The sequence below is a fragment of the Passer domesticus genome, chromosome 6 (assembly GCF_036417665.1).
Source record: "Passer domesticus isolate bPasDom1 chromosome 6, bPasDom1.hap1, whole genome shotgun sequence".
In the NCBI taxonomy this organism is placed as follows: Eukaryota; Metazoa; Chordata; class Aves; order Passeriformes; family Passeridae; genus Passer; species Passer domesticus.
Genome location: NC_087479.1, coordinates 52,613,630 through 52,641,354, shown reverse-complemented (window position 1 = coordinate 52,641,354; position 27,725 = coordinate 52,613,630). Strand labels below are relative to the sequence as shown.

The 27,725-nt window shown below is 64.6% G+C and overlaps 4 protein-coding genes across 9 annotated transcripts; 3 read left to right on the top strand and 1 right to left on the bottom strand.

Annotated features, from left to right (window-relative positions):
* The first annotated feature begins 173 nt into the window (after positions 1 to 173).
* Positions 174 to 4,420, top strand: RAB15 (RAB15, member RAS oncogene family). Of its 5 annotated transcripts, XM_064425576.1 has the most exons (9): positions 303 to 412; positions 1,069 to 1,187; positions 1,620 to 1,680; positions 1,824 to 1,884; positions 1,972 to 2,049; positions 2,124 to 2,213; positions 3,109 to 3,174; positions 3,299 to 3,503; positions 4,281 to 4,420. In XM_064425576.1, the coding sequence occupies exons 3-8, from the start codon at positions 1,634 to 1,636 to the stop codon at positions 3,452 to 3,454; spliced, it is 498 nt and encodes a 165-aa protein (XP_064281646.1). In that variant the 5' UTR covers positions 303 to 412; positions 1,069 to 1,187; positions 1,620 to 1,633; the 3' UTR covers positions 3,455 to 3,503; positions 4,281 to 4,420. The 5 variants fall into 5 exon arrangements, with proteins under 5 accessions (XP_064281643.1, XP_064281644.1, XP_064281646.1 ...); XM_064425573.1 differs by lacking the exon at positions 1,069 to 1,187 and having other exon boundaries at positions 174 to 412; XM_064425577.1 differs by lacking the exons at positions 303 to 412; positions 1,069 to 1,187 and adding an exon at positions 431 to 686.
* GPX2 (glutathione peroxidase 2) lies at positions 4,315 to 5,489 on the top strand. Of its 2 annotated transcripts, XM_064425579.1 has the most exons (3): positions 4,315 to 4,447; positions 4,678 to 4,848; positions 4,927 to 5,489. In XM_064425579.1, the coding sequence occupies exons 1-3, from the start codon at positions 4,361 to 4,363 to the stop codon at positions 5,275 to 5,277; spliced, it is 609 nt and encodes a 202-aa protein (XP_064281649.1). In that variant the 5' UTR covers positions 4,315 to 4,360; the 3' UTR covers positions 5,278 to 5,489. The 2 variants fall into 2 exon arrangements, with proteins under 2 accessions (XP_064281649.1, XP_064281650.1); XM_064425580.1 differs by lacking the exon at positions 4,315 to 4,447 and having other exon boundaries at positions 4,558 to 4,848.
* A 527-nt stretch (positions 5,490 to 6,016) lies between these two features.
* On the bottom strand, positions 6,017 to 8,153 carry CHURC1 (churchill domain containing 1). The gene is made up of 4 exons (XM_064425587.1): positions 8,023 to 8,153; positions 7,739 to 7,874; positions 6,862 to 6,932; positions 6,017 to 6,433 (listed from the first exon to the last, which is right to left on the bottom strand). Exons 1-4 carry the CDS (start codon positions 8,059 to 8,061, stop codon positions 6,341 to 6,343), a joined length of 339 nt encoding a protein of 112 aa, XP_064281657.1. The 5' UTR covers positions 8,062 to 8,153; the 3' UTR covers positions 6,017 to 6,340.
* Positions 8,154 to 8,901: 748 nt separating this feature from the next.
* Positions 8,902 to 27,722, top strand: SPTB (spectrin beta, erythrocytic). Its single transcript, XM_064425535.1, has 36 exons — positions 8,902 to 9,314; positions 12,611 to 12,808; positions 12,883 to 13,034; positions 13,211 to 13,384; positions 13,494 to 13,585; positions 13,667 to 13,747; positions 13,840 to 13,955; positions 14,156 to 14,268; positions 14,348 to 14,535; positions 14,617 to 14,734; positions 15,055 to 15,213; positions 15,296 to 15,598; positions 15,748 to 15,898; positions 15,990 to 16,857; positions 16,940 to 17,077; positions 17,163 to 17,922; positions 18,015 to 18,217; positions 18,301 to 18,391; positions 18,466 to 18,612; positions 19,115 to 19,378; positions 19,511 to 19,726; positions 19,814 to 19,903; positions 20,000 to 20,275; positions 20,622 to 20,752; positions 21,001 to 21,205; positions 21,288 to 21,662; positions 21,802 to 22,046; positions 22,127 to 22,265; positions 22,339 to 22,423; positions 22,511 to 22,707; positions 22,792 to 22,901; positions 23,175 to 23,259; positions 25,911 to 26,080; positions 26,159 to 26,332; positions 26,404 to 26,446; positions 26,893 to 27,722. Exons 2-36 carry the CDS (start codon positions 12,661 to 12,663, stop codon positions 27,061 to 27,063), a joined length of 6,978 nt encoding a protein of 2,325 aa, XP_064281605.1. The 5' UTR covers positions 8,902 to 9,314; positions 12,611 to 12,660; the 3' UTR covers positions 27,064 to 27,722.
* The last annotated feature ends 3 nt before the right edge of the window (positions 27,723 to 27,725 follow it).

Genomic DNA, 27,725 nt, shown 5'->3' with positions numbered 1-27,725 from the left:
CTCAATCCATCCCCCGCGTCGCCGCCCAATTCCCCACGGCATCTCCCGGTGCATCCCCGGTGCATCCCCGGTGTCCCCTCCCCGCTCCCCACAGCATCCCCCGGTCCATCCCCGGTGTCGCCCGCCCCGTTTCCCCTCCCGGTGCCCCCTCCCGCCGCCGCCGCTCCCGCCCCGCCCCGCCCCGGTGCATCCCCCGGTGCCGGCCCGGCCCGGCGCGGCGGCGGCGGCGCAGCTCGCGGCCCCGGAGCGGCCCCGGTGTGGCGGCGGCGGCGGCGGCCCGGGCCCGCCATGGCCAAGCAGTACGACGTGCTGTTCCGGTTGCTGCTGCTCGGGGACTCGGGCGTGGGCAAGACCTGCCTGCTCTGCCGGTTCACCGACAACCAGTTCCACCCCGCCCACATCTCCACCATCGGTACCGGCACCGGCAGCGCGCGGCGGCCGCGGCGGCGGGAGCGGGGAAACGGGGAACCGGGAGCATCGGGGAAGCGGGAGCAGTGGGGAGGCGCAGCACCGGGGAAACGGGAGCATCGGGGAACCGGGCGACCGGGAAGACCGGGAGGCGCAGCACCGTGGAAACGGGAAGCCAGAGAACCGGGAATGCCGGGGAAACGGGGAGCCGCGGCACCGGGGAAACGTGAAACCGGGAGCATCAAGGAATGGGGAGCAGTGGGGAGGCGCAGCACCGGGTAACCGGGAGCACTGGGAGCCGCATTACCGGGGAAAAGGGGAACCGGGGAACTGGGAAGCCGTGGGCACCAGGAAACCGTGAGTACTGGGAAGCCGCGGCACCGGGGAAACGGGAAAATGAGTAACCGGGGAGCGGGAAAACCGTGAGAACTGGAGAACCGGGAGACGCAGAAACCGAGAAACGGGAACACAGGGGATGGGAAAACCGTGGGCATCGGGGAACCGGGAAGCCACAGGATCGGGGAAACGGGAAGCCAGGGCACCCGGGAGTCGTGGGAACCGTGGAACCGGGGAGTGGTGGGCACGGGAAAACCGGGGGCACCGGGAAAGGGTTAAGCGTGGGCACTGGAGAGCTGCAACACTAGGAACATGGGGAAACAGGTAACCAGAGAGCGGGAAAACCGGGCACCGGGGAGAGGGAAAACAGTGGGCACCGGGGAGCCAGGAGCATCGGGAGTCACAGCACCGGGGAAGCGGGAAGCCATGAGCATCGGGAAACGGTAAAACTGTGGGCATCCACAAGCCGGGACCACCGGGAAGCTGCAGCATAGGGAAGCTGGGAAACCGGGAGCATCAGGCAGCCAGGAAATCCTGGATATGGGAGAACCAGGGAGGACCAGGCACCTCTGGCACAGGGGAACCGGGAGCAGCATGCAGCCGGGAACAGGGAGCATTGGGCAGCCACAGCACCGAGAAGCCGTAGCACTGGGGAACTGGGAGAACTGGACAGCCGCAGCACCAGGGAACTGGGAGCACCAGGATCAGAGCTGGCACGGGGCCTCCTGCAAGGCCAGGCACTGGGCGTGGGGAGCAGCACCAGGCCATGGTGGGGCGTGGGGTGGGCCAGGAGGGGTGAGGGGACCAGAGGACCCCAGTGACAGCAGCTCCTGCAAAGGGAAACACCAGGACACCCCACCCCATTCCAATCCCAGGTGTGGACTTCAAGATGAAGACCATCGAGGTGGATGGGATCAAGGTGCGGATACAGATCTGGTGAGTGGCAGCACCGGATCCCGAGGGGGAAGAGGGAAGAAATTTTGGGGGGTCTGAATCCTGCTCCCCCCACCCAAGGCAAGGGCTGAGCCCTGCCAAACTCATGCCATGGGTGGTGGCACTGACCCGCTGTCCCTGGGCAGGGACACAGCCGGCCAGGAGCGGTACCAGACCATCACCAAGCAGTACTACCGGCGGGCACAGGTATGGCGGCTCCCTGCCCTGGTACACAGGAGAGGGGAAACTGAGGCACAGTTTTGGGGTGTCAGCAGCCGCCCCCCACCCCTGCAGGGCATTTTCCTGGTGTACGACATCAGCAGCGAGCGCTCCTACCAGCACATCGTGAAGTGGGCCAGCGACGTGGATGAGGTGGGGGCTCACGAGGGGAGCTCTGGGGGTTCCCCAGCCGTGTTGGGGGGTCCTTACACTGTTCCCCCGCCCAGTACGCACCCGATGGCGTCCAGAAAATCCTCATCGGGAACAAGGCGGACAAGGAGCACAAGAGGCAAGTGCCCAAAGAGCAAGGGCTGCAGGTGAGCGGGGGCTGCTGTGTGCCCCCCCCCCAAAGGGGGCAGGACCCCTCCTGCACCCCCAGCATGGCCAGCCTCTCCCTGAGCCCCCCCTGCACTCAGGACCCTGACAGCCCTCCTGCAGCCCTACCTCTATCCGGGACCCCCAAGCCTCCCCCGTCCCTCCAAACATGACGGGATCCTCCCACCCTCTTGCAATCTGTACCCAGGCACCCCAAAACCAGCTCCCCCAGTATCTGGGAACCCTCTTCCCTTCCATCCCTGCAGTGGTTGTGCACCTCCAAGGCTCCCTCTTCCCCACTTGCAAAATGTTCAGAGACCCCTAACCTCTCCCTGCACCTCCAGCACGGTCTCCTGTACCCCTGAAGCATGCAGTGACCTCCTTGGTGTCCCCCTTGGGACCTCTTGACCCCCAAAGCACCCAGTGCACCTCCCTACAATCCCAGCACAGCCAGACCCTCCACAAGGCCCCCCTGCATTCCATGTGGACTCCAATAGCCTTCCTGCAGCCCTATCCATATCCAAGGACCCCAAACATCCCTACCTGTATCCAGTGACTCCCATGCTCCTGCAGTCTGAACCCAGGGACCACTGACCTCCCCCTTCAGCATCCAGGAGCATCCAGGAAAACCCTTTACTGCCCAGTGCTACCCCAGGGCATCCAACAACCCCTAGCCCTTCCCAGTATCCCTCCCAATGACCTCTGGACCCCAAAGCACCCAGCACCCCTCCCAGGGCGCCCTGCACCCACCACCCAACCCCAGGTGTGCCCCTATGCCAGCTCTCCTGTCTGTCCGTGCCCGGCTGTTCACGTTCCAGAGAGGGGGGCAGGGGTATTGAATCCCCCCTCCCCCCAAATCACGCTACCCCCCCTCCCCACCAAACCCTGGTGCTGCAGCTGGCCAGGGAATACGGGATGGATTTCTACGAGACCAGTGCCTGCAGCAACCTCAACATCAAGGAGGTATGAGGAAACTGGGGTGGGGGGGTGGGGGGGTTCTCAGGGGGTTTGGGCTGGCCTGGGGGGCCTGGAGAGGTCAGGGGGTACTGGAGGGGTCCCCCAGGTTCACCCCACCCCTCTCCCACAGTCCTTCACACGGCTGACGGAGCTGGTGCTGCAGGCGCACCGCAAGGAGCTGGACGAGCTGCGGGGGCTGCCCCGCGCCCCCACCCTGGTCCGGCTGGAGGAGGACGAGCAGCAGCCCCTGGGGAGCGAGGACACCCCCAAAACCTGCTGGTGTTGAAGGCTGGGACCCCCTGACCCCTCCTCCCTAGGCTGTGTCAGGGGCCGTGGTAGGGGCAGGACTGAGGCAGCCCCCATAGAGTGGGGGGCAACACGGGACACCCCCAGGGACAGGGAATGTGGCAAGGGGGGCCCCCCCATCCTGGACCTGTGCCCTCCTCGGCTTGCGGGTGGGGTGGGGGCTGTCCAGGCACTGTGTGCCCACCCTGTGCCACCCCATGCCCGTGGGACCCCCGGTTTTACACAGTGGTTTGCAGAATAAAGGTGATGCTGGAGGGGCTGGTGGTCCGTGTGCTCCAGGGGGGCTGTGGGCATGATGCCATGGTGGCAGGCACAGCCTGGGCATGGACACCCGAGCGGTGATCAATAATTGAGGGTGATCTGGGGCTGCCAGCATGGTGTCCCCTTTCCAGGCTGGGCACAGGGACATGGGGCATGGTGCTCATGGAGTGCCATGGCCTCCACCACAGCCTGCCAGGCTACCAGCCCAGCCCCAGCTGTGGGAACAGGGCAGGAAAACTTGGTGGCGGCACTGGGATGAGCCAGCAGTGGGATGGGGTGGGCTGGGATGGGTGGTTACTGGGATAATGGTGGGTATTAAGATAGTGGAACCTACAGGGATCTAGGTGGACACCAGGATGCTGTCAGGCACCACATGACAATGGTAGGCACCACAGCAGATAGGCCCAAGGGTGGAGCTGGTACTGGGACCAGTGAGCCTCAGGACTGGTGGGCACTGGGATGGGCAGGAGGACCCAGAGGTGATGCCATGGCAGCGCCAGGCAAGGAAGAGTACTGGTACACTTGTTCCCTCCTCTGCCCCACAGAGCCCCAGCTCCTAGATTCCTGTTATTCCCTGACTCCCGCTATTCCCCAACTCTCACCGTCATTCCCAACCCTGGGGAACATGCCGTGCCAGGCTGGGAGCATCCCACATCCCGCAGGCCCTAGGATGAGCAGCCGCAGCGCGCCGTGCCATGAATTATTGAGGCAGGTAGAGCATCGCCTTGGCCCCGTGCCACCTTCCTCCTTCCACGGGTGGGACAGGCGGCTCAGGTTTCTCCTGAGCCGCGGCGGGGCCTGGAGACCTTTGGACCATGACGTGAGCACCGGGAAGCCCTTAAGAGGCGGCGCAGGGCACGGGGCACAAGCAGCCGCGCACCTGCAGCCATGACCGTCCCCATCGCCAAGTCCTTCTATGACCTGAGCGCCACCTCCTTGCAGGGGGAAAAGGTGGATTTTGGCGTTTTCCGGGGCCGCGTGGTCCTGATCGAGAACGTGGCTTCGCTCTGAGGCACCACGGTGCGGGATTACACCCAGCTCAACCAGCTCCAAGCCCGCTACCCCCGGCGGCTGGTCGTGCTGGGCTTCCCCTGTAACCAGTTTGGATACCAGGTAAGTCCTACGGGCCACGAGGCAGGGGGTGAGGAGCTGGGAAACACGGGGCTCTGGATTTCTCCTTCCCTGCCACAGGAGAACGGCACCAATGAGGAGATCCTCAACACCCTGAAGCACGTGCGGCCTGGGGGTGGCTTCGAGCCCAACTTCACCCTGTTCCAGAAGTGCCAGGTGAACGGGAGTGACACCCATCCCGTGTTCGCCTACCTCAAGGCTCACCTGCCCGCACCGGCCGACGAGCCTGCACACCTGATGGCCGAGCCCCGCTTTGTCGTCTGGAGCCCCGTGCGGCGCTCCGACATCTCCTGGAATTTTGAGAAGTTCCTGGTGGGGCCTGAGGGGGAACCGTTCCGGCGCTACAGCCCACGCATGCCCACGGCCCAGCTGGAGCCCGACATCCAGCGTCTCCTCAAGCTGGCCAAGTAATCCTAGCTCCGGTGTGATCCTGGCTCCGGTGTGATCCTGGCTCCGGTGTGATCCTGGCTCCGGCGTCACCCCGGGATGGCCCCAGCTCTCCGCAGAGTGACAGCCTCCTCTGAAACCTCCACGGGGAGGGGGCTTGATGGGGGCAGAGGGTTGGAGCCGCCGGGGCGGCGTGGGCTGGTGGCAATAAATGAGCCGCAGGGAGCGTGCCTGGATCCACGTGGTTTTTGGGAGTGTAAATGGATCCATGAGGTTTTCGGGAACATAACCCATGTGTTTTTTGGGGGCTCTTGGCGGGAACAGGAAGGCCAGATCCAGGAAATGGAGGCTCAGGGATAGGTGGGTGCCAGGCTGGCTGCACCCAGTTCCCCATGGGTGTTGCTAGGGCTGGCTGCCAAGAGCAAGATTTCACCCACCCCAGGGCAGTGATTTCCCACGCCCAGCTCCTTCCCGCCTCAGGAATATGGAATTCCCGGCAGGGCAGGGCCAGGTTCCAAACCCCAGGGCAGGGGGAAGTGACCCCAAACCAACTCCATGGAAAAGGAAAATGATCCAAGCCCTTTCTCTGCAGGGTTTAGGAGAGCACTGGGAGAGTGCAGTGGACTCTCCAGTGCCGGGAAGGGCCAAGGAAGAATTCCACAGGCTCCTGGGATGGAAAGTCTCCTGCATCAACCCCCAACACCCTTCACCACCCCAGGGGGTGAAGCCCACTCCTGAAATACTCCTGCCTGTGCCACCAAGCTGTCACACGTCACATTTATTACCCCACAGACGAGGGCTCCTGAGGTGGGATGGGGTGAGAATCCTTTTGGATCCTGTTTTGGGGACCCCTTTATGTCTTCAGTACATGAGGGACTTGGGCTGTGGCACTGCATCCCATCCTTGCAGTCAGGGTCAGAGCCAAAAGGCTCCAGAAACACGGGAGCATCCGGTGTTGGGTGTTTGCTGCATCCAAGCTGGAAGTTTGGAGGGGCAAATCATGTCAGGGACTGTGTGGTCCACAGAAATTACAGTGCCAGGGATCTCCCAGAGTTCCTGGAAGCTCATCCCGGGATACACACGGGGATCAGAACAGCGGGGTCATCTGGCGAGGGTCGTCAGGCAGGATGCTGATGGAATCCTCAGCACGGCCACAGAGCAGGCACAGCATGGTGTATTCCTGGGGGAAGGAAAAGGGGGGGCTGGAAAAAGGGGGGCTGCCACAGCCCTGCTCCCCCACAGGGAAACCCGAGCCAGATCTGGTACCCGATCCCCGATTGCAATCAGAGCCAGGGGATCTCATTTCCAGCCACACTGGCTCCCCTCAGCCCTTTTTCCAGCCCTTTGCTGCCTCGGAGATGTGCCAGGAATGAGGAATGGGGGTCACAGCCCCCTCCCATCACACACATTCCCATGCCAGGTGAGCTGGGCTTCCCCCACCTTGAAGGACTAGTGCTGGGGGGACTCCAGGTAGCCCTGAACACAGGAATGGGGCTCTGAATCCTTCAAGGCTCTGTCCCAGGGAAGCTGGGAATCAGCCTGTGGAAGGGTGGGTGTGGAATTCCAGAGACAGAATTGGGAAGGGCTGTTGGGGGACAAGAGACAAACCTGGTAGTCATCCACCACGCTGAAGGTGTACTCGTGGCGTGCGATCAGGTGGTGGCAGTTCTTGCACAGGTCTGTGGGACAGGGGACACTGGGGTGAGAGGACATGGACACTGTTCCTGGGGTATCCCCCCACTCCCAATCTCTTGGGACAAGCCCCAATCCTCTGTGCCTGCCCTCACGCCCAGGGCACAGATGTCCCAAGTCCCCAAAGCATCAAGCCCCCAAAATTCCCCCCACAGCAGCTCACCCCCCTTCATGCCCATTGGCAGCTCCCTGATACTGCCTCTAAAACCTGAGACCCCCTCCCCGGGCATCCACCCTTCCCACCCTCAGGCACTCCCCAGATATCGGGGATATCCCCAAATTCTCCCTACTCAAACTAATCCTCCCTTAGGCCTCCCGCTCCTTTAACCTCTGAGCCCCCCATCACACCCCAGCCCTTGAGAGCCCCCACCCCCCAGAAGTCCCTCCCAGCCCTCAAGACCCCCCAGAATCCAAATGCTGCCCCCAAGCCTCAACCTTCAAGGCCTCCATCTGTGCCCCCCAGCCTTCAAGAGCCCCAGATCCCAAAGGTCCCCTCCAGCCCTCTCTATCCCTCAAGATCGCCCAAGCTCCCCCAGAGCCTCCAGCATCCCTCAAGACCCCCAAGACCCAAGGTCTCCCCCAGTACTCAACACCCCCAGACACAGGACCCCTCCCAGCCCTCAAGACCCCCGACCTTCAGCGATCCCTGAGCCCCAGGGATGGCTCAAGGATCCCCCAAATGTCGCCCCCAAGAGCCCCACACCCCAAAGGTCCCCTCAGCTCCCCCGACCGCCAAGCCCCAGACCCCAAAGGATCCCCCAGGCCCTGAAGCCCCCCGGTGCCCCCAGCGCACGGTCGTAGGTGACGATCTCCTCCCCGCCGTCCAGCTCCTCGGCCCGGTTGCTGACCAGCACGAAGTCCCGGCGGCCGCACTGCGCGCACCCCACGAAGTTCAGGAGGAAAGATCCGCCCTCCAGGCAGGTGGTGCCCTAGGGCGGGAGCACAGGCTAGGACCGGCACAGGGACAGGGACAGGTGCCGGTGCCCCCGGTGCCGGTGCCCCCGGTGCCGGTGCCCCCGGTGCCGGTGCCCCCGGTGCCGGTGCCCCCGGTGCCGGTGCCCCCGGTGCCGCCCTCACCCGCTCCGGGTACTCGGTGCCCACACAGCCGCCGCACATCTCGCGCCGCCCTCGCCTCAAATGTCGCGAGACCTGCGCCGAGGGGCGGGGCTCAGTGACAGCGTGGGCGTGGCCTGCAGCGCAATGGGCGTGGTTTGGGGAAAGGGGCGGGGCCTTGGGGCCGTGGGGCTCTTGGGGCAACCGGGAATAACTGGGGGGGTCTGGGCTGGGGGGGATCCAGGGCTAGGGGGGACACCTGGAGCATCCTGGGTGCACCCCAGGCTGGTGGGGGACACCTAGAGTGACCTGGGGAGCATCCGCGGCTAGCGAAGGCACCTAGGGCTAGCTGGGAGCTGCTGGGATCAGCAGTGAGATACCCCGGGCTGGTGGGATACCCCGGGAAGTATCCAGGGCTAGCGGGGGACACCCAGGACTAGCCGTGGGACATTCAGGGCCAACTGTGGGGTGTTGGAAATCGGCTGGGGGACACTCTGGATTAGTGGGGAACCCGCAGGGCCAGGTGCGGGGTGCCTGTGACGAGCTGGGGGGCATCCAGGGCTAGCGGGGGACACCCAGGGCTGACTGCAGGGCGGCTTGGGCTAGCTGGGCGTCATCCAGGGCTAGCTGGGGACTGCCTGCGCTCGATGGAGGACACCACGGACCAGCTGGGGGACATGCAGGGCCGGCGGGGGTCACGCAGGACAAATCGGGGGGTGCCTGGGACGAGCTGGAGCACACAGGGGTCCGTCTAGGGGGGGGCCGGGACGAGTCGGGGAGCTCGCAGGGCTGGCGGAGGACACCTAGGGCTAGCTGGGGGATGCCTGGCACTAGCCGGGGGGCATCCAGGGCTAGCGGGGGACACGTGGGGAGGCTGGCCGGGGGGGCTGGCCGGGGACCCCCGCCGCTGTCGGCGGGGCGCTGCGCCTCTGCGCAGCCTGCAGGTGCCGGTGCCGCCGGTGCCGCCGCCGGTGGTGCTGCCGGTGCCGGTGCCGGTGTCGGCGCCGCTGCCGGTGCCGGTGGCGCTGGCGGCCGGGGGGCGCCGCTGTGCTGCATTGCGGGGCGGGCGGCCCGTCCCCGTCCCCGTCCCTGCGCCCATCCCCGTCCCCGCCCGCCCGGCCGGCTCGGCCCGGCCCTCCCGGGGGGAGCGGGGCTATCGGGGCCGGGCAGCGCCGCCGGCTCCGGGTAGGAATGTCCCTGCGCGCCCAGATAATGTTATTTATATCGCGGTGCAGGGCGGCTCCGCTCCCCCCGCCCCGCTCCCGCACCGGCCCCGCCGCCGCCGCCGCCGCTCGCCCGCCCGCCGCCCCGCGCAGGTGAGACCCCGCGGCACCGGGATGCGCCGCTCCGGGGAGCACGGGAGGCACCGGGCACGGCGGGAGGCGCCGGTCCCCGGGGACAGGCGGCGGGGGGGCACCGACAGGCGCTGCCCGCCCCGGGGATACCGGGTGGGGGGTGCGGCACCGAACACCGGGCGCGGTACCGGGCGGGGGGGGGGGGGAGGTGGGCACGGAGGAAAGTTTGGTGGCGAGGGTGAAGAGCCCTCCGGGGAGCCTGAACCCCCTTTTCGCCCGCGGCGGGGGGTCTGCTGTCACCCCGTGTCCCTCGGGGCTGCTCTCGGGAAGGACGGGGCGGGCGAGTGGCGGTGACTTTCTAGGGACACCCTGTGGACAGCTCGGGGACACTGTGGGGACACCCTGGGGACACTTTTCCTGGGGTGCCAACCCCTGGAGGGCTCCCCACACTAGTCCTTGGTGCTCCCAGCGCTGTTGGGACGCGGTGGAAAAGCCGAGTCCTGAGGGTCTTGGTGGGACACATCACCCAACCCACTCCATCCCCCAGTTTTTAGCAACTGGGCAAACTGGAGGGTTACTGGGAAGGGTTTTTGGGGTGCCGTGCCCTTGGTCCCCCTTGTCCCGGTGGCAGGAGGATGCTCACGGGTGGGCTTTGGGGTGGGGGAATTCTTACCCTCGCCCCAATAACCTAGGGGTCCCCCAGGCCTGATTTCCCAGCTTTTCCCTTTATAAATCTCCAGCTCCCAAACCAGGGGATTGGGGCGCCCTAGAAGACGGTGGCAAGCACAGGAGACTCAGAAAACCTTGCTGGGTGCCAGCATGGCCCCCCACGGAGCATTTTATAGCTATCATGTGGTTTTGGGGCACTGCCCGGTGATTTTGGGGTGCAGGGGGGGGGCAGCTCCTAAGAAGGGAGCGGGGCTGGGCTGGCGCCGTGCGCAGGGGAGGCCTATTTATAGCCAAAAATGTCTGTGGAGTGTCAGCACGTGTGCGTGTCACCGGCTTGGGTGACATGGGACAGTCCTGGCACGGCCGGCATGTGGCCCTGGGGAAGCCCAAATTCTCCTGGCGGGTGGGAGGGCGGCTGGGGAGCCCTGGCCGGGGCAGGGCGGCGCTGCCGAGGAGCTGTGCCCTGCCTTTCCATGCCCAGGTGCCCCGTGCTGTGCCGTGTGGCCGTGCCGAGAGGGACCATCTGCTCCCGGCCCTGGCAGGCAGGACACTGTTGGGGGGCTGGGGGGTGCCCCCCAGCTCCTGCCCCTTCCCAACCAGAGCACGGCTGCTTGTGGACACGGGGGAGATGCCGAATCCAAGTGTTTTGGCGAAGTGGAGCAACGGGGACATGCCAGGCTCTGGGTGGCAGTGATGGGGCAGAATTTTGGGGTGTTTCGGGCGATTCTTCTGAGTTTCCGTGCACTGGAAATGGGCTTGCTGGCAGCGTGCTGTGGCTGGGAGGGATGAGCCAGGGAATGGGTTTGAGGGTGCCATAAGTGCCAGGCGCCAACCACTGCCCCGGCCGCCCTTGGGGCGTGGGGGGACATTCCCTGTGCCCGGCGGGGGGACCGTGGTGGTGGCAGGGTGCCAGCCCCTCACCGGGAAGTGCTGATTCACCGAGGCGAGCCGCTGGCCGGGGAAGGCGACGCTGCCCGGGCCATGGCCGCAGGATGCTGGCGGCGAGGCCGGCATGCTGGCATTCCCGGCTTTCCGCACGCTGAGCGGCAGGAATGACAATTCCCGGGTGGCGGGTGCTGGTGGCGGCGTGGCTGTGGCAGGGAGGGCTGCTCGGAAGGCGCCGCTGTGGCGGAGGGAGATTTAAAGGGTGGGTAGCGCCCGCGCTCGGGATGCTCCCATGGGCCTGCTGTGGCTCCCTTCGGCGTCATCTCCTCCTCCTCCTCCTCCTCCTCCTCTTCCTCCTCCTCTTTCTCCTCCTTGGATGCTCGGAGCCATGGCCCCGCTGCCGTGTTGTGGGGGACATAGTCAGAACCGAGGTATCCTGCAGAGTCTCGACACAACTTAGCACACCCAAACTGCTGGCAGTCCCTGATGCTTTGGGGGCAAAATACCCAAATTTGGTCTCCCAGAGGGCTTTCCTGCCAGGGTGAGCTGGGTGCTCTGGCAGAGGCACAAAGGCCCAGCTCCAGCACCCTCCTGCCTGCTCTGGTACACACCTGCATGGCCCTGCACCCACGCGAGTGCCTGTCGTGTGTGTCCCTTGCACGCTCCGGTGTGGTCCTGCACGTCCTTGCTCAGGCACACAAACTCTGGCACATTTCTACTTGTCCTCGTTCACCTGTGCACGCTCTGGCCTGTCCCTGTGTGTCCTTGCTCACAGGCACACTCTGTCACACTTCTGCGTGTCCTCGTTCACATGTGGATGCTGTGACAAGTCCCTGCATGTCCTGGCCCACAGGTACACGCTCTGCCACCCTTCTCCATGCCCTTCCTCACACTTGCACACTCTGGTGTGCTCCCGAGTGTCCTTGCTGTGCTGCCCACACTCCTGCATGCTCCTCCACGTCCTTTCACGCTCCTGGTGCCTCCGGGTCCAAGCCAAGGCCCTGCCTGTGCCGCCCCGATTAGGGTGCAGAGCTGGGGTGTGGCACAGCCTGGGCTGCCCCGATAACCCTGCCAGGGGGGACATGGGGGATGCCCGGGGGGGACCTGGGGGCCCATGGGTTGTCACAGCTCACGGGGACAGCAGGGATTTGGGGCACACGGGGTTCCCCCTGGCCCTCACCACTGAGGGCTCTGTGCAGCTCTGGGTTGCAGGAGAGGTCCTGGACATGCTGCTGGCTGCGGGGAGCCCCAGCCCATCTCCTCGCACCCCTCAGGGGCCCCAGCAGCCACCGACAGCTGCTCAGAGGCATTTTTAGATACCAGCCACGTCCTATCTGTGTCTCAAATGTCCCCGGGGGTGGGTGCCCCCCCCTGCCGGCAGCTGTCACCCACTTTCTGCTACCAGTGCTGGCGAAGCCCCTGTGCAGTGCAGGGGTCAGGCTGGGGGTGAGCAGCAGCCCCTTCCCTGGGGGCATCCAAGGATTGGGAAGACACCTCTGGGGACCTGGGCTGGGGTTTCAGCTGGGCAGAGGGCCCTGTGTGGGGATGCAGCACCGTAAATAGCCATCAGCACAGCTCGGCAGGGCTCAGCACGGTGGTCCTGGAGAGGGCAGCTGCCAGGTGCCCCCCCAACACCTGGGTGGGGCGAGGCTAAATCCCTCTGAGCAGCTTATCCCGAGGCTCTGAGCCGCAAATCCCCACGTGCCGCAGGGCCCCTGAGCCACCGTGTCCGCACCGATGCTCACGGTCCCGCTGTCCCCCAGGGGCCTCTCACCGGTAGCCGACGGCCACCGGGCCGGGGCACACTGGGACCATGACCTCGGCCAATGACTACGAGCAGCTGGAGCTGCAGCAGCAGTACAGCCGCATCAACGTCCGCTGGGACGCGTCCGACGATGAGCTGGACAACGACAACAGCTCCGCACGGCTCTTCGAGCGCTCCCGCATCAAAGCCCTGGCAGGTGGGTGGCAGGTCCCCTCGGTGCCGCCCGGGTTGTCCCCACTGTCGGTGACCCCGTGCCCGCTGTCCCTCCAGATGAGCGGGAGGCCGTGCAGAAGAAAACCTTCACCAAGTGGGTGAACTCGCACCTGGCTCGTGTCACCTGCCGCATCTCAGACCTCTACATGGACCTCCGGGACGGGCGGGTGCTCATCAAGCTGCTGGAAGTGCTGTCAGGAGAACTTCTGGTAGGAATCCCATCCAGCTGGAGACCCTGGGAGCTGTGGCCTGCCATGGCACACCACACCATTTCTCTTGGTGTTGGCCAAGGGGTGGGGTGGCAGCTTGGGCGTGGGGGTGTCCCTGGGCAGGGCTTGGGGTACCCGGTGTGGGAGGGAGGGTGCTGAGCACTGTCACGCCCCAGCCCAAGCCCACCAAGGGCCGGATGCGGATCCACTGCCTGGAGAATGTGGACAAGGCGCTGCAGTTCCTGAAGGAGCAGCGGGTGCACCTGGAGAACATGGGCTCCCATGATATCGTGGACGGCAACCACCGCCTCGTCCTTGGCCTCATCTGGACCATCATCCTCCGCTTCCAGGTGAGGACAGGTGGTTTGGGGCATTCCTCTGCTTCACACCTCATTCCCAGGTGGGAGCCATCCTCCATGGAACTGCTGTTCCAACCCTAGAATGTCCTTTGGCCCCCAGATCCAGGACATCATTGTGGAGACACAGGAGGGTCGGGAGACACGCTCTGCCAGGGATGCACTGCTGCTCTGGTGCCAGATGAAGACAGCAGGGTAGGTGGTGGGACCCCATGTGACCGCGTCAGGGTCTGTGAGTATCCAGAGAGTGACAGTGACACCCTGTCCCCATCGCAGGTATCCCCATGTGAACGTCACCAACTTCACCTCGAGCTGGAAGGATGGGCTGGCTTTCAATGCCCTCATCCACAGGCACAGGTAGGTGGCACAGCAACAGGAGCTGAGGTGGCAGTGGCACCGAGAGATGTCCCACAGGTGTATCAGTGCTGTCTCGTGCCCTCTGTCCCCAGGCCTGAGCTGGTTGACTTCCAAAACCTTACCAAATCCAATGCCCGGCACAACCTGGAGCACGCGTTCAGTGTGGCGGAGCGGCACCTGGGCATCACCCCTCTCCTCGACCCTGAAGGTGAGGCAATTGCTGCCCGTCCCCCTGCTTCAGTTTCCCCAGGGACATTCCCAGGCTCCAGAGCGTGGAGCACAGAGAAGTTCCCAATACATGGAAGGAGGGCCTGGGTGGGCACAGGAGGGACCTCATGAGGCTGTGGTGGCCTGTGAAGTTGGGTTGAGGTTGGGTCAGGAGTGACGCCTCTCACTTGCACCGGGCAGATGTGTTCACGGAGAACCCCGATGAGAAGTCCATCATCACCTACGTGGTGGCCTTCTACCACTACTTCTCCAAGATGAAGGTGCTGGAGGTGGAAGGAAGGCGCCTGGGCAAGGTAGGGAACGGCGTTGAGGCGCTCGGGGGTGTTCTCTTGGGGTGCTGGCCCCTCATGCTCCCCCCTGGTCCCGCCGCAGGTCATTGAGCACGCCAAGGAGACGGAGCGGATGATCGAGGGCTATGGGGGGCTGGCGTCCGACCTGCTCACCTGGATTGAGCAGACCATCGCCTCCCTCAACAGCCGCAGCTTCGCCAACTCGCTGGCCGGGGTGCAGCACCAGCTGCAAGCCTTCAGCACCTACCGCACCGTGGAGAAGCCCCCCAAGTAAGAGCCCCCTGCTCCCCGTGCCCGCCCGGCGCTGTGGGGCACCCAAGGGTGCCCAGCGCTGAGCTCTTTCTGGGGCAGGTTTCAGGAGAAGGGCAACCTGGAGGTGCTGCTCTTCACCATCCAGTCGCGGATGAGGGCCAACAACCAGCGTGTCTACACCCCACACGAGGGGCGCCTGGTCTCTGACATCAACCGGGTATGGGCTCCGTCTGCCGTGGTCGAGTCAGGTCCATCTCCTGGGGGAAACTGAACTCTCCTGGGGCAGATTGGGTCCATCTCCAAGCAGTTCAGGTCCTTGGGCAGGCTGGGATGGGTTCTGGAGCAGGATGAGTCCGTCTCCTGAGGCAGTTCAGGTCCATCCCAGGACATGCTGAATCCATACTGGGACAGGGCTGATCCATGCCATGGCAGGTTGTGCGCCTCCACCTGGGGTTCACCAGCAGAACAAGACATGGGTTGGTGGGAGGATGTGGGATACGGGGGATGTGCCACCTGTCCAGTGCCGCCTTCCTCCAGGCCTGGGAGCAGCTGGAGAAAGCGGAGCACGAGCGGGAGCTGGCGCTGCGCAACGAGCTGATCCGTCAGGAGAAGCTGGAGCAGCTGGCACGGCGCTTCGACCGCAAAGCAGCCATGAGGGAGGCCTGGCTGAGCGAGAACCAGCGCCTGGTGGCCCAGGTGAGGAGGGGAACCACCCACCCCAGGGACCCCCGCACTGGGGAGCTCACCATAGCCTCACCACGGGCTCTGTGCCGGGCAGGACAACTTCGGGCAGGACCTGGCAGCTGTGGAGGCGGCCAAGAAGAAGCACGAGGCCATCGAGACAGACACGGCTGCCTACAGGGAGAGGGTGCAGGCCATTGAGGCGGTGGCCAAGGAGCTGGAGCTGGAGGGCTACCACGACATCCAGCGCATCAACGGGCGGAAGGACAACATCCTGCGGCTCTGGGAGCAGCTCCTGGAGCTGCTGGCTGCCCGGCGCCAGCGCCTGGAGATGAACCTCACCCTGCAGCACCTCTTCCAGGAGATGCTCCATTGCATCGACTGGATGGATGAGGTCAAGGTGAGCTGTGGGCATTGGGTGTCACCATGGGTGAGGTGTCTTTGTCCCACCAGGTGTTGGTGGGAGTTCACTGGGGAGGGAGATGAGATGTTGGGGTGCTGGTGCTGAGTTTTGGGTGTCAATGCAAAATGGCTGAGGGTCTCCTGCAGGTGAAGCTGGCATCTCCTGAATCTGGGAAGCACCTTCTGGAAGCAGAGGAGCTGCTGCAGACCCACCGTCTGCTGGAGGCCGACATGGCAGTACAGGCAGAGAAGACCCGGGCCATCAGCGCTGCCGCCCTCCGCTTTGCTGACGCTGAGGGTGGGTGTGCCAGGACACCCCTGCATCCCTGGCGTGGCCAAGGGGAAGCAGGACACTGTCCTGACGAGCACCCACTCTGCTCCCTGCCCAGGCTATCGTCCCTGTGACCCCAAAGTCATCCGGGACCGCGTGAGCCACCTGGAGATGTGCCGGCGAGAGCTGCAGGTACTGGCGGCGCGGAGGAGAGCCTTGCTGGAGCAATCCCGCTCCCTCTGGACCTGCCTGTGGGAGCTCGACGAGGCAGAGAGCTGGATCAAGGAGCAGGAGCAGCTCTACTCCTCGCTGGACTTCGGGAAGGACCTGCCGGGCGTGCTGCTGCTCCAGCGGCGGCACGCCGCCTTCGAGGCCGAGCTGCGGAGCCGGGGCGGGCGGCTGGAGCAGACGCTGGCGGTGGGCGAGGGGCTGGCGGCTGCGGGCCGGGCGGCCGAGCAGCTGCGGGAGCGGGGGGCGGCCGTGCGGGCGCTGTGGGCGCAGCTGGAGGAGCTGGCAGCGTTCCGACGGCGCGGCCTGCGGGAAGCCGAGGGCTTCTTCCAGTTCCAGGCGGAGGTGGAGGAGTTGGCGGAGGGGCTGCAGGATGCCCGCCGGCGGGCAGCCGCCGAGGAGCTGGGCCAGGATGAATCCCGCACCCTCGTCCTGCTGCGGCAGCACCAGGAGCTGCTGGACGAGCTGGCGGCCGCCCGGGAGCAGCTGGACAGGCTGGCTCAGCAGGCCGAGGGCTTCCCGCCGGAGCTGCGCGCCGGCCCCGAGGCGCAGAGCCGGCTGGCGGCCCTGCGGGAGCTGCAGGCCGAGGCGGCCGCGCTGGCCGAGCGCCGAGGCCGCCAGCTGCAGGATGCCCTAAACCTCTACACCGTTTTCGGGGAGAGCGATGCCTGCCATCTCTGGATGGGCTCCAAGGAGACCTGGCTGGCAGAGCTGGAGGTGCCGCAGGCGCTGGAGGACCTGGACGTGACGCAGCGCAGGTAGGAAGGAGTCCCTGCCGTGGCGGATTTGCCGTGCCCTGTCCTGAGCTGCTGCTCATTCTAAGCCTGGACGTTCCCACAGGCTGGACGGGCTGGAGCAAGACATGGCCACCGTGGCTTCCCAGATCGCCGCGGTCAACCAGGCAGCCGACGGGCTCCTGGCTAGCAGGCACCCCCGGAGCCCCCAGGTGCGGCAGTGCCGGGAGCAGCTCAACGAGAGGTACGGTGGCAGTGGCGGTGGTGCCAGGCAGGCGGGTGATGCGGTGCCGGTGCATCCCCCGCCATCCCCTGCTTCTGTCCCGCAGGTGGGGCCGGTTCCGGGAGCTGGTGTCGGAGCGCCGGAGGGCGGTGGGCTCGGCACTGCGCCTCCTCAACTACAACCTGGAGTCCGAGGAGACCCAGAAATGGCTGCGCAGCAAAGCCCGGGCGGTGGAGGCCACGGCCGAGCTGGGCCGTGACCTGGCCGGCGTCCTGGCCACGCAGCGCAAGCTTTACGGCATTGAGCGGGAGCTGGCCGTGGCCCAGGACCGCCTGGCCGCCCTGCGCTCCCAGGCCGAGCGCCTGGCCGAGGAGCGGCCCGAGGCGGCCACCGAGGTGGCCCAGAAGCTGGCGATGGCCACCTCCGCCTGGGACGAGCTGCAGGCGGCCCTGGCAGAGCGCGCAGCATCCCTGGGGGAAGCTGGGCAGCTCCGGAGTTTCCTGCAGGACCTGGATGACTTCCAGGCGTGGCTCTTCGGCGCTCAGAAAGCCGTGGCGGCCGTCGATGAGGTGCCGGCGTCGCTGGGGGAGGCAGAGGAGATGCTGCAGCGGCACGAAGCGGCCCGGCGCGATGCTGAGGAGCATGAGGGAGCCTTCGCCGCCTTGGTGGAGGCGGGGGAGCGGGTGCTGGGGGGACAGACGGACCCCGAATACGAGGGGCTGCGGCAGCGCCTGGGCGGCGTGAAGGACGGCTGGGCAGCCCTGGGCAAGATGGCAGAGGCTCGGAAGCGCTTCCTCACCCAGTGCCGCAACTTCCAGGAGTTCCTTCGCGACACCAAGCAGGCGGAGATCCTCCTCACCAAGCAGGTGGGTGCTCAAGCGGTGTCCTTTGGGTCTCTTGGCTCACGGGCACCCCAAAAACGGGTGATCATGCACTGATCCCTTGCTGTGCCCCTCAGGAGTACACGCTGTCCCACCTGGAGCTGCCCTCCACGCTGGAGGGCTCGGCTGCTGCCCTGCACCGCTTCCAGAACTTTCGTGCTGATGTGGAGAGCAATGCCAAGAAGGTGCCAGAGGTGGTGGTTGGTGGCACCAAGCTGGTGGCTGAGGAGAACATCTTTGCCGAGAAGATCTCTGAGAAGTGCCGAACTCTCCAGGAGCGGTGAGTCCGGCACATTGCTGGTGGATGGGTGGGCAGCGTGTGGGCAGCGGGGCTGATGCTGCACATCCATGGTTCCCTGACAGGCATGGAGCTGTTATGGACAAGGTGGAGGAGGCAGCAGGTTTGATGCAGGACAACCACGACCTACAGACCTTCCTGCAGAGCTGCCGTGAGGTAGGAATGCAGCATGGCTGGTGGCATCCCTGGGGGGTCCCCACTGGCTGAGCACTGACACCCTTTCCCTGCAGTTTGATGCCTGGGTGGATGAGAAGATGCTGATGGCTCAGGATGTCTCCTATGGAGAAGCCCGTGGTCTCCACAGCAAGTGGCAGAAGCACCAGGCATTCATGGCTGAGCTGGCACCCAACCAGAGCTGGCTGGAGAAGATTGAGGCGGTAGGTGCCAGCACCGTGATCGGAGAGGGGGAACAGAGTTGGGGAAGAGTCTGGAGCATGAGGAATTGCTGAGGGAGCTGGGAGAAAAGGAGGCTCAGGGGGGATCATCTTGCTCTCTATAACTCCCTGACGGGAGGGTGCAGCTAGTTGGGGGTTGGCCTCTGCTCCCAGGAAACAGGGAACGTACAAGAGGAAACAGCCTCAAGTTGCACCAGGGCAGGTCTTGATTGGATATCAGGGCGAATTTCTTCAGGGAAAGGGTTGTGCATCCCTGGCACAGACTGCCCATGGTGGTGGTAGAATCCCCATCCCTGGAGGGATTTAAAAGCTGTGTGGACGTGGCATTTGGGGACATGGGTTAGTGGTGGCCTTGGCAGTTCTGGTGGAATGGTTGGACTCGTTGTCCTGGGAAGTTCCATGACTCTGGAGTGCTCCAGCCTGCTGCACGGGTGCGGTGCCCCCCGTGCCGCAGTGACCACCCACGTCTGCGCTGTCGCCGCAGGAGGGGACGGAGCTGGCCGCGCGCAAGCCGCAGTACGGCGCGGTGGTGACGCAGCGGCTGGAGGAGCTGCGGCGGCGCTGGGCCGAGCTGCGCCGCGCTGCCGAGGACAAGGGCCGGCAGCTGTTCGAGGCCGAGCGCGCGGCGCTCTACGCCCGGAGCTACGGGGAGCTGGAGAGCTGGCTGGGGCGGGCGCAGGAGGAGCTGCGCCACGCTGAGAAGGTCAAGGACCTCACCGCCACCAACCTGCTGCTCAAGAGGTTGACGGTGGGTACTGGCATCTCACAGGGTTCTTTGGGAAGGGGCAGGAGGTCCAAGGCCATGGAGTTTGCTCCCAAATGGGACTGGGGTTCTCCATCTAGGCTCAGATCCCTAACTCACATGGATTTGCCCCGCCAGAGACTGGAAGAGCAAGTGAAAACATGGATGAAGGAGCTGGAGGAACTGGGGTGGCAGGGCACCCCTGGTGCTGGGGACGTGCCAGATACCACCAAGCAGGAGCAGATGCTCCGGCAGCGAGTCCTTGAGCTGCTGGAGCCACTGGAGAGGAAGAGGAAGGAACTGGAGACTGCTAAGGCCATGTACCAGCTGGGGCGGGATCTGGAGGATGAGACGGTGAGTGTTCTTGCTGTGGCAGGGGCCGGGGGGGCTGGCGGTGCCCATGGGTGCTGCAGGGGGCTCAGTGGGTGCTCCTTCCCGCAGCTGTGGGTGCAGGAGCGGCTTTCCCTGGCGAGGTCAACGGATCACGGCACCGACCTCCCGAGCGTGCAGCGCCTGACCAAGAGGAATGAGGTGAGCCTGGGTACTGCAGCAACAGCCGCCATCCCGGGTGGTCCCTCGGGATCCATCCCATGGGTGACTCTCACTGTGATTCCCTCATGCCGGCAGACACTGCAGAAGGAGCTGGCGGGCCATGCCCCCCGCCTGGGCGAGGTGCTGAGCCGGGGAGAGGCAGCGGGGAGCGGTGAGGAGCCAGGCCCGGAGCTGGCGGCACAGGCGCAGGAGCTGCGGGCGCTGTGGGAGACGCTGCGGGAGGAGGCAGCCGCCCGGCACCGGCGCCTGCGGGAGGCTGAAGAGGCGCAGCAGTACTACCTGGATGCTGATGAGGCCGAGGCCTGGGTCAGCGAGCAGGAGCTCTTCATGGGACCCGAGGAGAAACCAAAGGTGAGGAGTGATTCCATGTGGTGGTCCGTGTTTGGGGGGTCTGTGCTGCGGCACTGGGCCGTGCCTTGCTGGGATATCCAGTGTTGACCCAGGTGGTGCCACGCTGTTCTGTTGAACATCATCGCTGTGTGACACACCGTGGTGTGTCCCGCTCCTGTGTGTCGTTCCCATGCCATTACACAGCATCCATCCCATTCCATGCCATGCCCCTCTGAGCTCGCCATTGCTCCCTGTGGCATCAGACAGAGCCAGGACATTCCTGCAGGGCAGGCGCTGAGTCTAGGCCCTAGTCCCTGTCCCCCAACCATGCCAGGTGCTCATGGCACCGATGTTTTCCATGCCATAGGATGAGGAGAGCTGCTTGATGATGCTGAAGAGACATGTCCGGCAGCTGCGCTCCATCGAGGACTACGGACAAACCATCAAGGAGCTGGCGGGGAGGGCGCAGCAGCTGCTCTCTGCCGGCCACCCCGAGGGGTAGGTGCTACGCCACGTGTCCCCTGTCCTTTGGGGCAACCCCGTGCCCTCAGCACCGTGTGGGTGGGGGCTTTGGCTGGAGCTCTGGCAGTGTCAGCTGCTCCAATTGGGCAGGGAGGTGGTCGGAGAGGGATATGGGGAGTACAAATCGGGTCCTTCACCCCCAACCCCCTGGATGTCAACACGGGTGGGTCTGGGACATGTTTTCCTGGGTGAGAACTGGGTGTCTGTGTGCCGGGGCCGCGCAGGGAGCAGATCATCCGGCTGCAGGGCCAGGTGGACAAGCACTACGCGGGGCTGAAGGAGGCGGCCGAGGAGCGCCGCCGGCGCCTGGAGAACATGTCCCACCTCTTCCAGCTGAAGCGGGAGGTGGAAGAGCTGGAGCAGTGGATTGCTGAGCGCGATGTGGTTGCTTCCTCCCCGGAGATGGGGCAGGACCTGGACCATGTCATGGTGAGAGTGATGCCATGGATGTGGCGGTACTGACGGGTGGCTTGAGGCGAGGTGACTTGACTCTTCTCTTCCCTCCGTGCAGCTCCTGCGGGAGAAGTTCCGTGAGTTCGCGCGGGAGACAGGGAGCGTGGGGCAGGAGCGCGTGGACCGGGTGAACCTGACCATTGAGGACCTCATTGACGCGGGGCACATCGAGGCAGCCACCATAGCCGAGTGGAAGGACGGGCTGAACGAGAGCTGGGCCGACCTCCTGGAGCTGATTGACACCCGCATGCAGCTCCTCGCTGCCTCCCATGACCTCCATAAATACTTCTACGACGGTGCTGAGCTGCTGGCCCTCATCGCCACCCGGCGCCAGGAACTGCCCCAGGATCTGGGCGAGGATGCCGGCACAGTGGAGGCTTTCCACCGCATGCACAACGCCTTTGAGAGGGACCTCCAGCTGCTGGAGGCACAGGTGAGGCTCCGACCTGACGTGGATGCCAGCACTCAGCGTTCTTTGTGGTCTGGTGGAAGGTGTCCCTACCCATGTTGGAGGCTGGGCTCAATGATCCTTGAGGTCCCTTCCAACCCAAGCCGTTCTGTGGTTCGTGCAGGTGCAGCAGTTTCGGGAGACAGCAGCGCGCCTGCAGACTGCCTATGCCGGGGAGAAGGCGGCTGGAATCCAGGAGCAGGAGCAGGAGGTGTCCCGAGCACTGCAGGAGCTGCTGGAAGCGTGCAGCGGGCGCAGGGCACGGCTGACGGACACGGCCGACAAACACCGCTTCTTCAGCATGGCACGGGATCTGCTCTCCTGGATGGAGAGCACTGTCCGGCAGATTGAGACACAGGAGAAACCCAGGTATGGATGCACCCAGCGGGCACCCGGGATGGGGCATGGAACCGATGGCACCACTGACCCTGGTGCCTCTGTGTCCTCAGGGATGTCTCCTCGGTGGAGCTGCTGATGAAGTACCACCAGGGAATTAAGGCTGAGGTGGATGCTCGGGGCAAGAACTTCACCGACTGCATCGAGCTGGGCAAGAAGCTGCTGCAGCGCAAGCACCAGGACTCACCAGAGGTGAGGGAATCAGGGATGGGGCGTGATGGGGGTGATGCCATCTGGGCCACTCCCTAACAACATCCCCTCACAGATCAAGGCGAAGCTGGTGGAGCTGGTGGACAAGAGGAAAGCCATGATGGAGACGTGGGAGCAGCGCTGGGAGCGGCTGCGGCTGCGTGAGTGCGCTGGGGGTGCCGGGGAGGAGTGTGGCAGTGCCAGGGGTGGCTGGTCCAGGGGCTGAGCACTGCCCATCCCTCCCACAGTGCTGGAGGTGTGCCAGTTCTCCCGCGACGCCTCGGTGGCCGAGTCGTGGCTCATGGCTCAGGAGCCCTACCTGGCCAGCAGCGACTACGGGCAGACGGTGGACGCGGTGGAGAAGCTGCTGAAGCGGCATGAGGCTTTTGAGAAGTCCTCCGCCACTTGGGAGGAGCGCATTGCTGCCCTCAGGAAGCTGACAACGGTGAGAAAGGCTCGGGATGAGGCCTCTGCCTGCCCTGGTGCAGTCTGCCCCCCATCCTTACCACCTTCACTCCTTGCCTGGCAGCTGGAGCTCCTCGGCGGGCGCTCTCTGCGTGAGGGGCTGGCGCGGGACGGGACGACGCGCTCCGAAGCTCCCGACTACTGCCTGGATCTGGATGGGGAGCTGGAGGCCGGGTAAGGGATGCTACCATCATTCCACGTGACCAGGGACACTGTTTCCACATCCGTCTTCTCAGACCATTAAGGATGTTTTGTAGCATTAAGGGGCTTTTTAGCAATTTGCCTTTTCCAAGCAATAAATTGATGCTGATGAAGAGCAGAGATGAAGGTCAAGCCTCACCCTGACAGGGCTTTTATCCCTCGGGGGGACAGGAGAGCAGCAGGCGGCCCCATCCCTATGGGATCATGTCTAGGATGGGGATGCTGACTGGCTGTCTCCCTGTGCAGGTCAGAGGAGGAGGAGGAAGAGGAGGAGAAGAAGGATGTGAGCACACAGGACACTTCGCTGCCCACTACTGATGGACCAGAGCCGGTCAGTTCTTGAATTTAGCTTTTACCTTCCCTGATGACCACAAAGGTGTCCCTGCATGCAAAAAATTGTCCCTGCATGCAAAAATGTGTCCCTGCATGTCCCACAGCTCCTGGCACCCCTTGTGACCATGACCTCCCTGTGTTGACAGATCCCCACATTCCCAACCCTCACCTTGTCCTTGCCTTGTGTTGAATAAATGTTGAATGACCCCAAAAAGGCCGGGTGGGCAGAGGGGTACTGCAGGTCCCCTTTGCCCCAGCTCCTGGGGTGACATGGGGGGTGGCATCCATGGTGTACGCGTGTGTCTGGAATCCGTGCAGCAGCCAGAGTTAGAGTGTCTGCCCCGGGGCCACCGTGTCACCCCAAGGGACATCATTGTTGTGTGGGACATCAGCACCCTGCAGGGCATCATCACCCTGCGGGGCATTGTCACCCTGTGGGGCATCATTGGAGCCTGCAGGACATCAGCACCCTGCAGGGAATTTTCACCCTGTGGGTCATTATCACCCTGTGGAGCATCATCACCCCGAGAGACACAGTCAACGTATGGAGATTGTCACCCCATGGGGCACTGTCACCCTGTGGGGCATCGTCACCCTGTGGGACATTGTCACTCTGTGGGGCATCATTACACCCTGCAGCATTGTCACCCTCCGAGGCAGGCATCGTCGCCCCCAGGGCATTGTCACCGTGTGCCAGCCCCTGTGCTTGCTGCCAGCTCTCTGCTCCTCCCACATGCTCTGCCTGTGCAGGGACACGATGGCTCTCTGTGGCTCTGCCTGCTTGGGGACAGAAACCCCTTCTGCTTCTTCTGCCTGCCTGGGGACATGGGCATCTGCTGGCTTCTCAGGGACCAGGTCACTCTCCCCTGCCTGGGGACAGGATCCTTGAGTGCTTACACAGGAACAAGCTCCTTTGTGCCTGATCAGGGACGTGGGGATCTTCTGGCTGCTCAGGGAGAGTGTACCCCTCTGCCTGCTTGGGGACATGGCCATTTTCATCAGCTTGGGGACAGAAGCCCTCTCTGCTTACTGCCAGCCTACTCAGGGACATGGGCATCCTCTGGCTCCTTGGGGACAGGAACCCCTTCTGCCTCTTCTGCCTGCTTGGGGACAGGGGCATCTCCTGGCGCCTTGGGGCAAGATCATTTCTGCCAGCACAGGGACACGTGCATCTTCTGGCTACTCAGGAACAGGATCCTCTCTGCCTGCTTGGGGACATGGCCACTTTCAACTGCTTGGGGACAGGAGTGCTCTCTGCTTACTGCCAGCCTGCTCGGGAACATGGCCATCTTCTGGATCCCTGGGGACCAGATCACCTTCCCCTGCATAGGGACAGGATCCTTGAGAACCTACTTGGGAACAAGAACATTTCTGCTGGCTCAGGGACATGGGCATCTCCTTGGGGACAGGGTCCTGCTCTCCCTTCTGAGGGACATGGGAATCTTCCGGCTCCTTGGGGACAGGGTGGTCTTTGCTTGCTCAGGAACACAGACACGTTTCCCTGCTTGGGGACAGGAGTCCCCTCTACCTGGGACATCTCCTGCTGCCCTGGGAGCAAGATCACATTCGCCTACTTGGGGACGAGACCCCTGACTACACATCTGGGGACAAGATCACTGCCTGCCTGGAGACATGGGCATCTCCTGGCTCCTTGGGGACAGGGGCCCTGGCCAAGCCCCTCCTGTGGCACCCAGCTGAATGGGCATCCCCTTCATCAGGAACCACTTGAGATGATGGCACTGGTGCCACGGTCCCCAGCCAGACCTCCCACTGTCCCCATGTCCCCTGGGCTGGCGACAACACTGAGGTGGCTCCCAGGACTGCTCATCTAGCTTGGTTCAATGTCATCACCCCAAATCTGAGGAGACACTGGCACCAAGACAGGGCTGCCAGGGCTGGCCCATGTCCCAGCCTCTCACTGGGGTCCTCCCAGTAGCCACCAGTTTTTGAGTACTGGAGCTGGTGGCTTCACTGGCACTGTGCTGAGGGTCCCAGCTGATTGCTGGGGTCTTCCCAGTACCCACCAGTTCCCACATACTGGAGCTTGTGGGGTCACTGGCACTGAGATCTGGGGATCCTAGGGCTGGACCACGTCCCAGCCACTCACCAGGGTCCTCCCAGTAGCCACCAATTCCTGCATGCTGGAGCTGGACACGTGGACACGCACACACATTGACACCACACTGAGACCCGGGGCTGGACCATGTCCCAGATGCTCACTGGGGTCTTCCCAATAGCCATCAGTTCCCACACACTGGATCTGGGGTCACTGGCACTGCTCAGAGGGTCCCAGGGCTGGACTCACTGCAGGATCCCAGACACTCAGTGGGGGATCACATCTGGGATGGGGATGCTGAGCCATCCTCCCAGCAGGCACCATTTCCCACCTGCCGGACTGGTGGGGTCACTGGCATCCAGCCACGCACTCGGGTCCTCCCAGCAGTCACCAGTTCCCACATTCACTGTCACTGGTACGGAGACCTGGGGGCGACTCATCCCCAGGCCACCAGACTGAGGTCCATGACCCGCTAGTGACAGCAACCCGTGTGCCCGGTGCCACCATGGGAGGGGACAACACCTTGCCACGGGTCCGTCAGTGGCGGTGGGTGGGCGACACTGCGGCATAACCACGCTGTTGCCTCGCAACAGCTGGCACCGAGGACAGGTGACGAGGAGCCGGTGTCACCGACCCCACGGCCACCGCGGGAGGAGCCGGAGGAGCCGGCCACGCTGCCCGCCCGTGTCAGCAGCGTCCAGCTGGAGGGCTACCTCGGCCGCAAGCACGACCTGGAGGCGGCCACCAAGCGCGCGTCCAACCGGTAGGCACGGCAGCGGTGGCGGCGAGCGCGGTGTCCCCGGCGGGGCGGTGTCCCCAGGGTGACACGGTGCTGGCGCAGGTCGTGGAGCACGCGGTACTGCGTCCTGCGGGGCGGCCAGCTCGCCTTCTTCAAGGACGCCAAGAGCCGCGCGCTGGGGCTGCCGTGCCAGGGCGAGGAGCCCCTGGGGCTGTGGGATGCCCGCTGCGAGGTGCCCGCGGGCTACAAGAAGAAGAAACACGTCTTCAAGCTCAGGTGAGGGTGCGGCGCCTTGCGGGGTGGCACAGTGGGCATGCGTGGCACTGGTGTCTCTGCTCTGTCCCTAGGCTCAGCAATGGCAGCGAGTGGCTTTTCCATGGCAAGGATGAGGTGAGGGGTGGCCTGGGGGGACGGGGGACACGGGGTGGCTAGTGGAACTCAGGGTGGCTGGGGGATGTGGTGGTGGTCAGCAGTGCCCAAGGGGACAGGGGTGGTCAGAGAGGGACACAGGGTGGCTGGATTTTCCCAGGGGGACACCAGTGGTGCCCAGGGGTATATGGGGTGGCTGTAGTTGTCCAGGGGACGTGGTGGTGGCCAGCAGTGACCGGGGTACACAGGGATGGCCAGGGGACGTAGTCAGCAGTGGCCAGCAATGCTCAGAGGGGCAGGGGATGGCCAGGGGTGCCATGAGGACAGTGAGGGGCTGGCAGTGCCTGAGGGGACATGGCTGCCTGTGGAAAACTTGGAGCACCTAGCATCATTTGGGGGGCCCTGGGGTTGGCTGGGACTCTGTTGGGGGGCCAGGGAAGCCCCCCTGACCCCACCTGTGCCCGCAGGAGGAGCTGCAGGCCTGGCTGCAGGGGCTGAGCGCGGCCATCACGGAGTGTCGGGGCAGCCGCGGGAAGGTGCAGAGCCTCCCCCTGCCCATACCCCCCGCCCCCCCTGAAGCCCCCCTGCCCCGCAAGGACAAGGAGAAACGCTTCAGCTTCTTCCCAAAAAAGAAATAACCCCCCTGGATGGCGGGGGTGGGGGGGGTGACACCCCACGTCACGCCAGCGGGGCCACGCGTGCGCAAGGAGACGCGTGTGCGGTACCTGCACAGGTGCCACCAGGTCTAGAGGGGCACGCGGGGGTCACGCGTGGGCAGGAGCCCCCGAGCCCCCCCGCCACGAGCACACGTGTCCGTGTGCACAGTGTATATATATATATATATATTTGTATTTATATATATACATACATTTACACGCTTCAGGCACACCCCTGTGCGGAGGCGGCCGCAGGCGCCCCCCAGGCGTGTGCCCCCCGTGCCCATACGTGTCCCTGCACGCACACGTCTGCACACGTGTGTCCCCGCATGCAGGTGCACCCCCGGCCCCCCTCCGCACGCACGGCACAGGTGTGCGCCCCACAGGTGTGCATGGACCCCCCAGCACCCGCACGGGGGGCGCGTGGGTGCCCCCCAAAGCCATAACCCCCTCCTGCAGCGCGTGGGTGCAGAGGGGGGACCCCCTGGCCCCCGCGGGCACCAACCAAAGAGCGTCAGCCCATGGGGGCCCCTCTCTGGCACCCCCCATCCCGTGCCCCCCCCCAGCCGGGGTGGGGGGGCCCCCTGCACCCCGCAGCTGGGCCGAGACACCCTGGGGGGGAGGGCGACCACAGAGGAACTTTG

Bases quoted from the DNA above. Each gene is read 5' to 3' on its own strand.
- RAB15 (XM_064425573.1), top strand. From the start codon at position 289: ATGGCCAAGCAGTACGACGTGCTGTTCCGGTTGCTGCTGCTCGGGGAC. The intron at 413-1,619 runs GTACCGGCACCG...TTCCAATCCCAG, and splicing joins CGCCCACATCTCCACCATCG to GTGTGGACTTCAAGATGAAG. The intron at 2,050-2,123 runs GTGGGGGCTCAC...TCCCCCGCCCAG, and splicing joins GGGCCAGCGACGTGGATGAG to TACGCACCCGATGGCGTCCA.
- SPTB (XM_064425535.1), top strand. From the start codon at position 12,661: ATGACCTCGGCCAATGACTACGAGCAGCTGGAGCTGCAGCAGCAGTAC. The intron at 13,586-13,666 runs GTAGGTGGTGGG...TCCCCATCGCAG, and splicing joins TGCCAGATGAAGACAGCAGG to GTATCCCCATGTGAACGTCA. The intron at 15,899-15,989 runs GTGGGTGTGCCA...CTCCCTGCCCAG, and splicing joins CCGCTTTGCTGACGCTGAGG to GCTATCGTCCCTGTGACCCC.
- CHURC1 (XM_064425587.1), bottom strand. From the start codon at position 8,061: ATGTGCGGCGGCTGTGTGGGCACCGAGTACCCGGAGCGG. The intron at 7,875-8,022 runs GTGAGGGCGGCA...CTCCCGCCCTAG, and splicing joins GCACCGAGTACCCGGAGCGG to GGCACCACCTGCCTGGAGGG. The intron at 6,434-6,861 runs GTTTGTCTCTTG...TCCTTCCCCCAG, and splicing joins GCGTGGTGGATGACTACCAG to GAATACACCATGCTGTGCCT.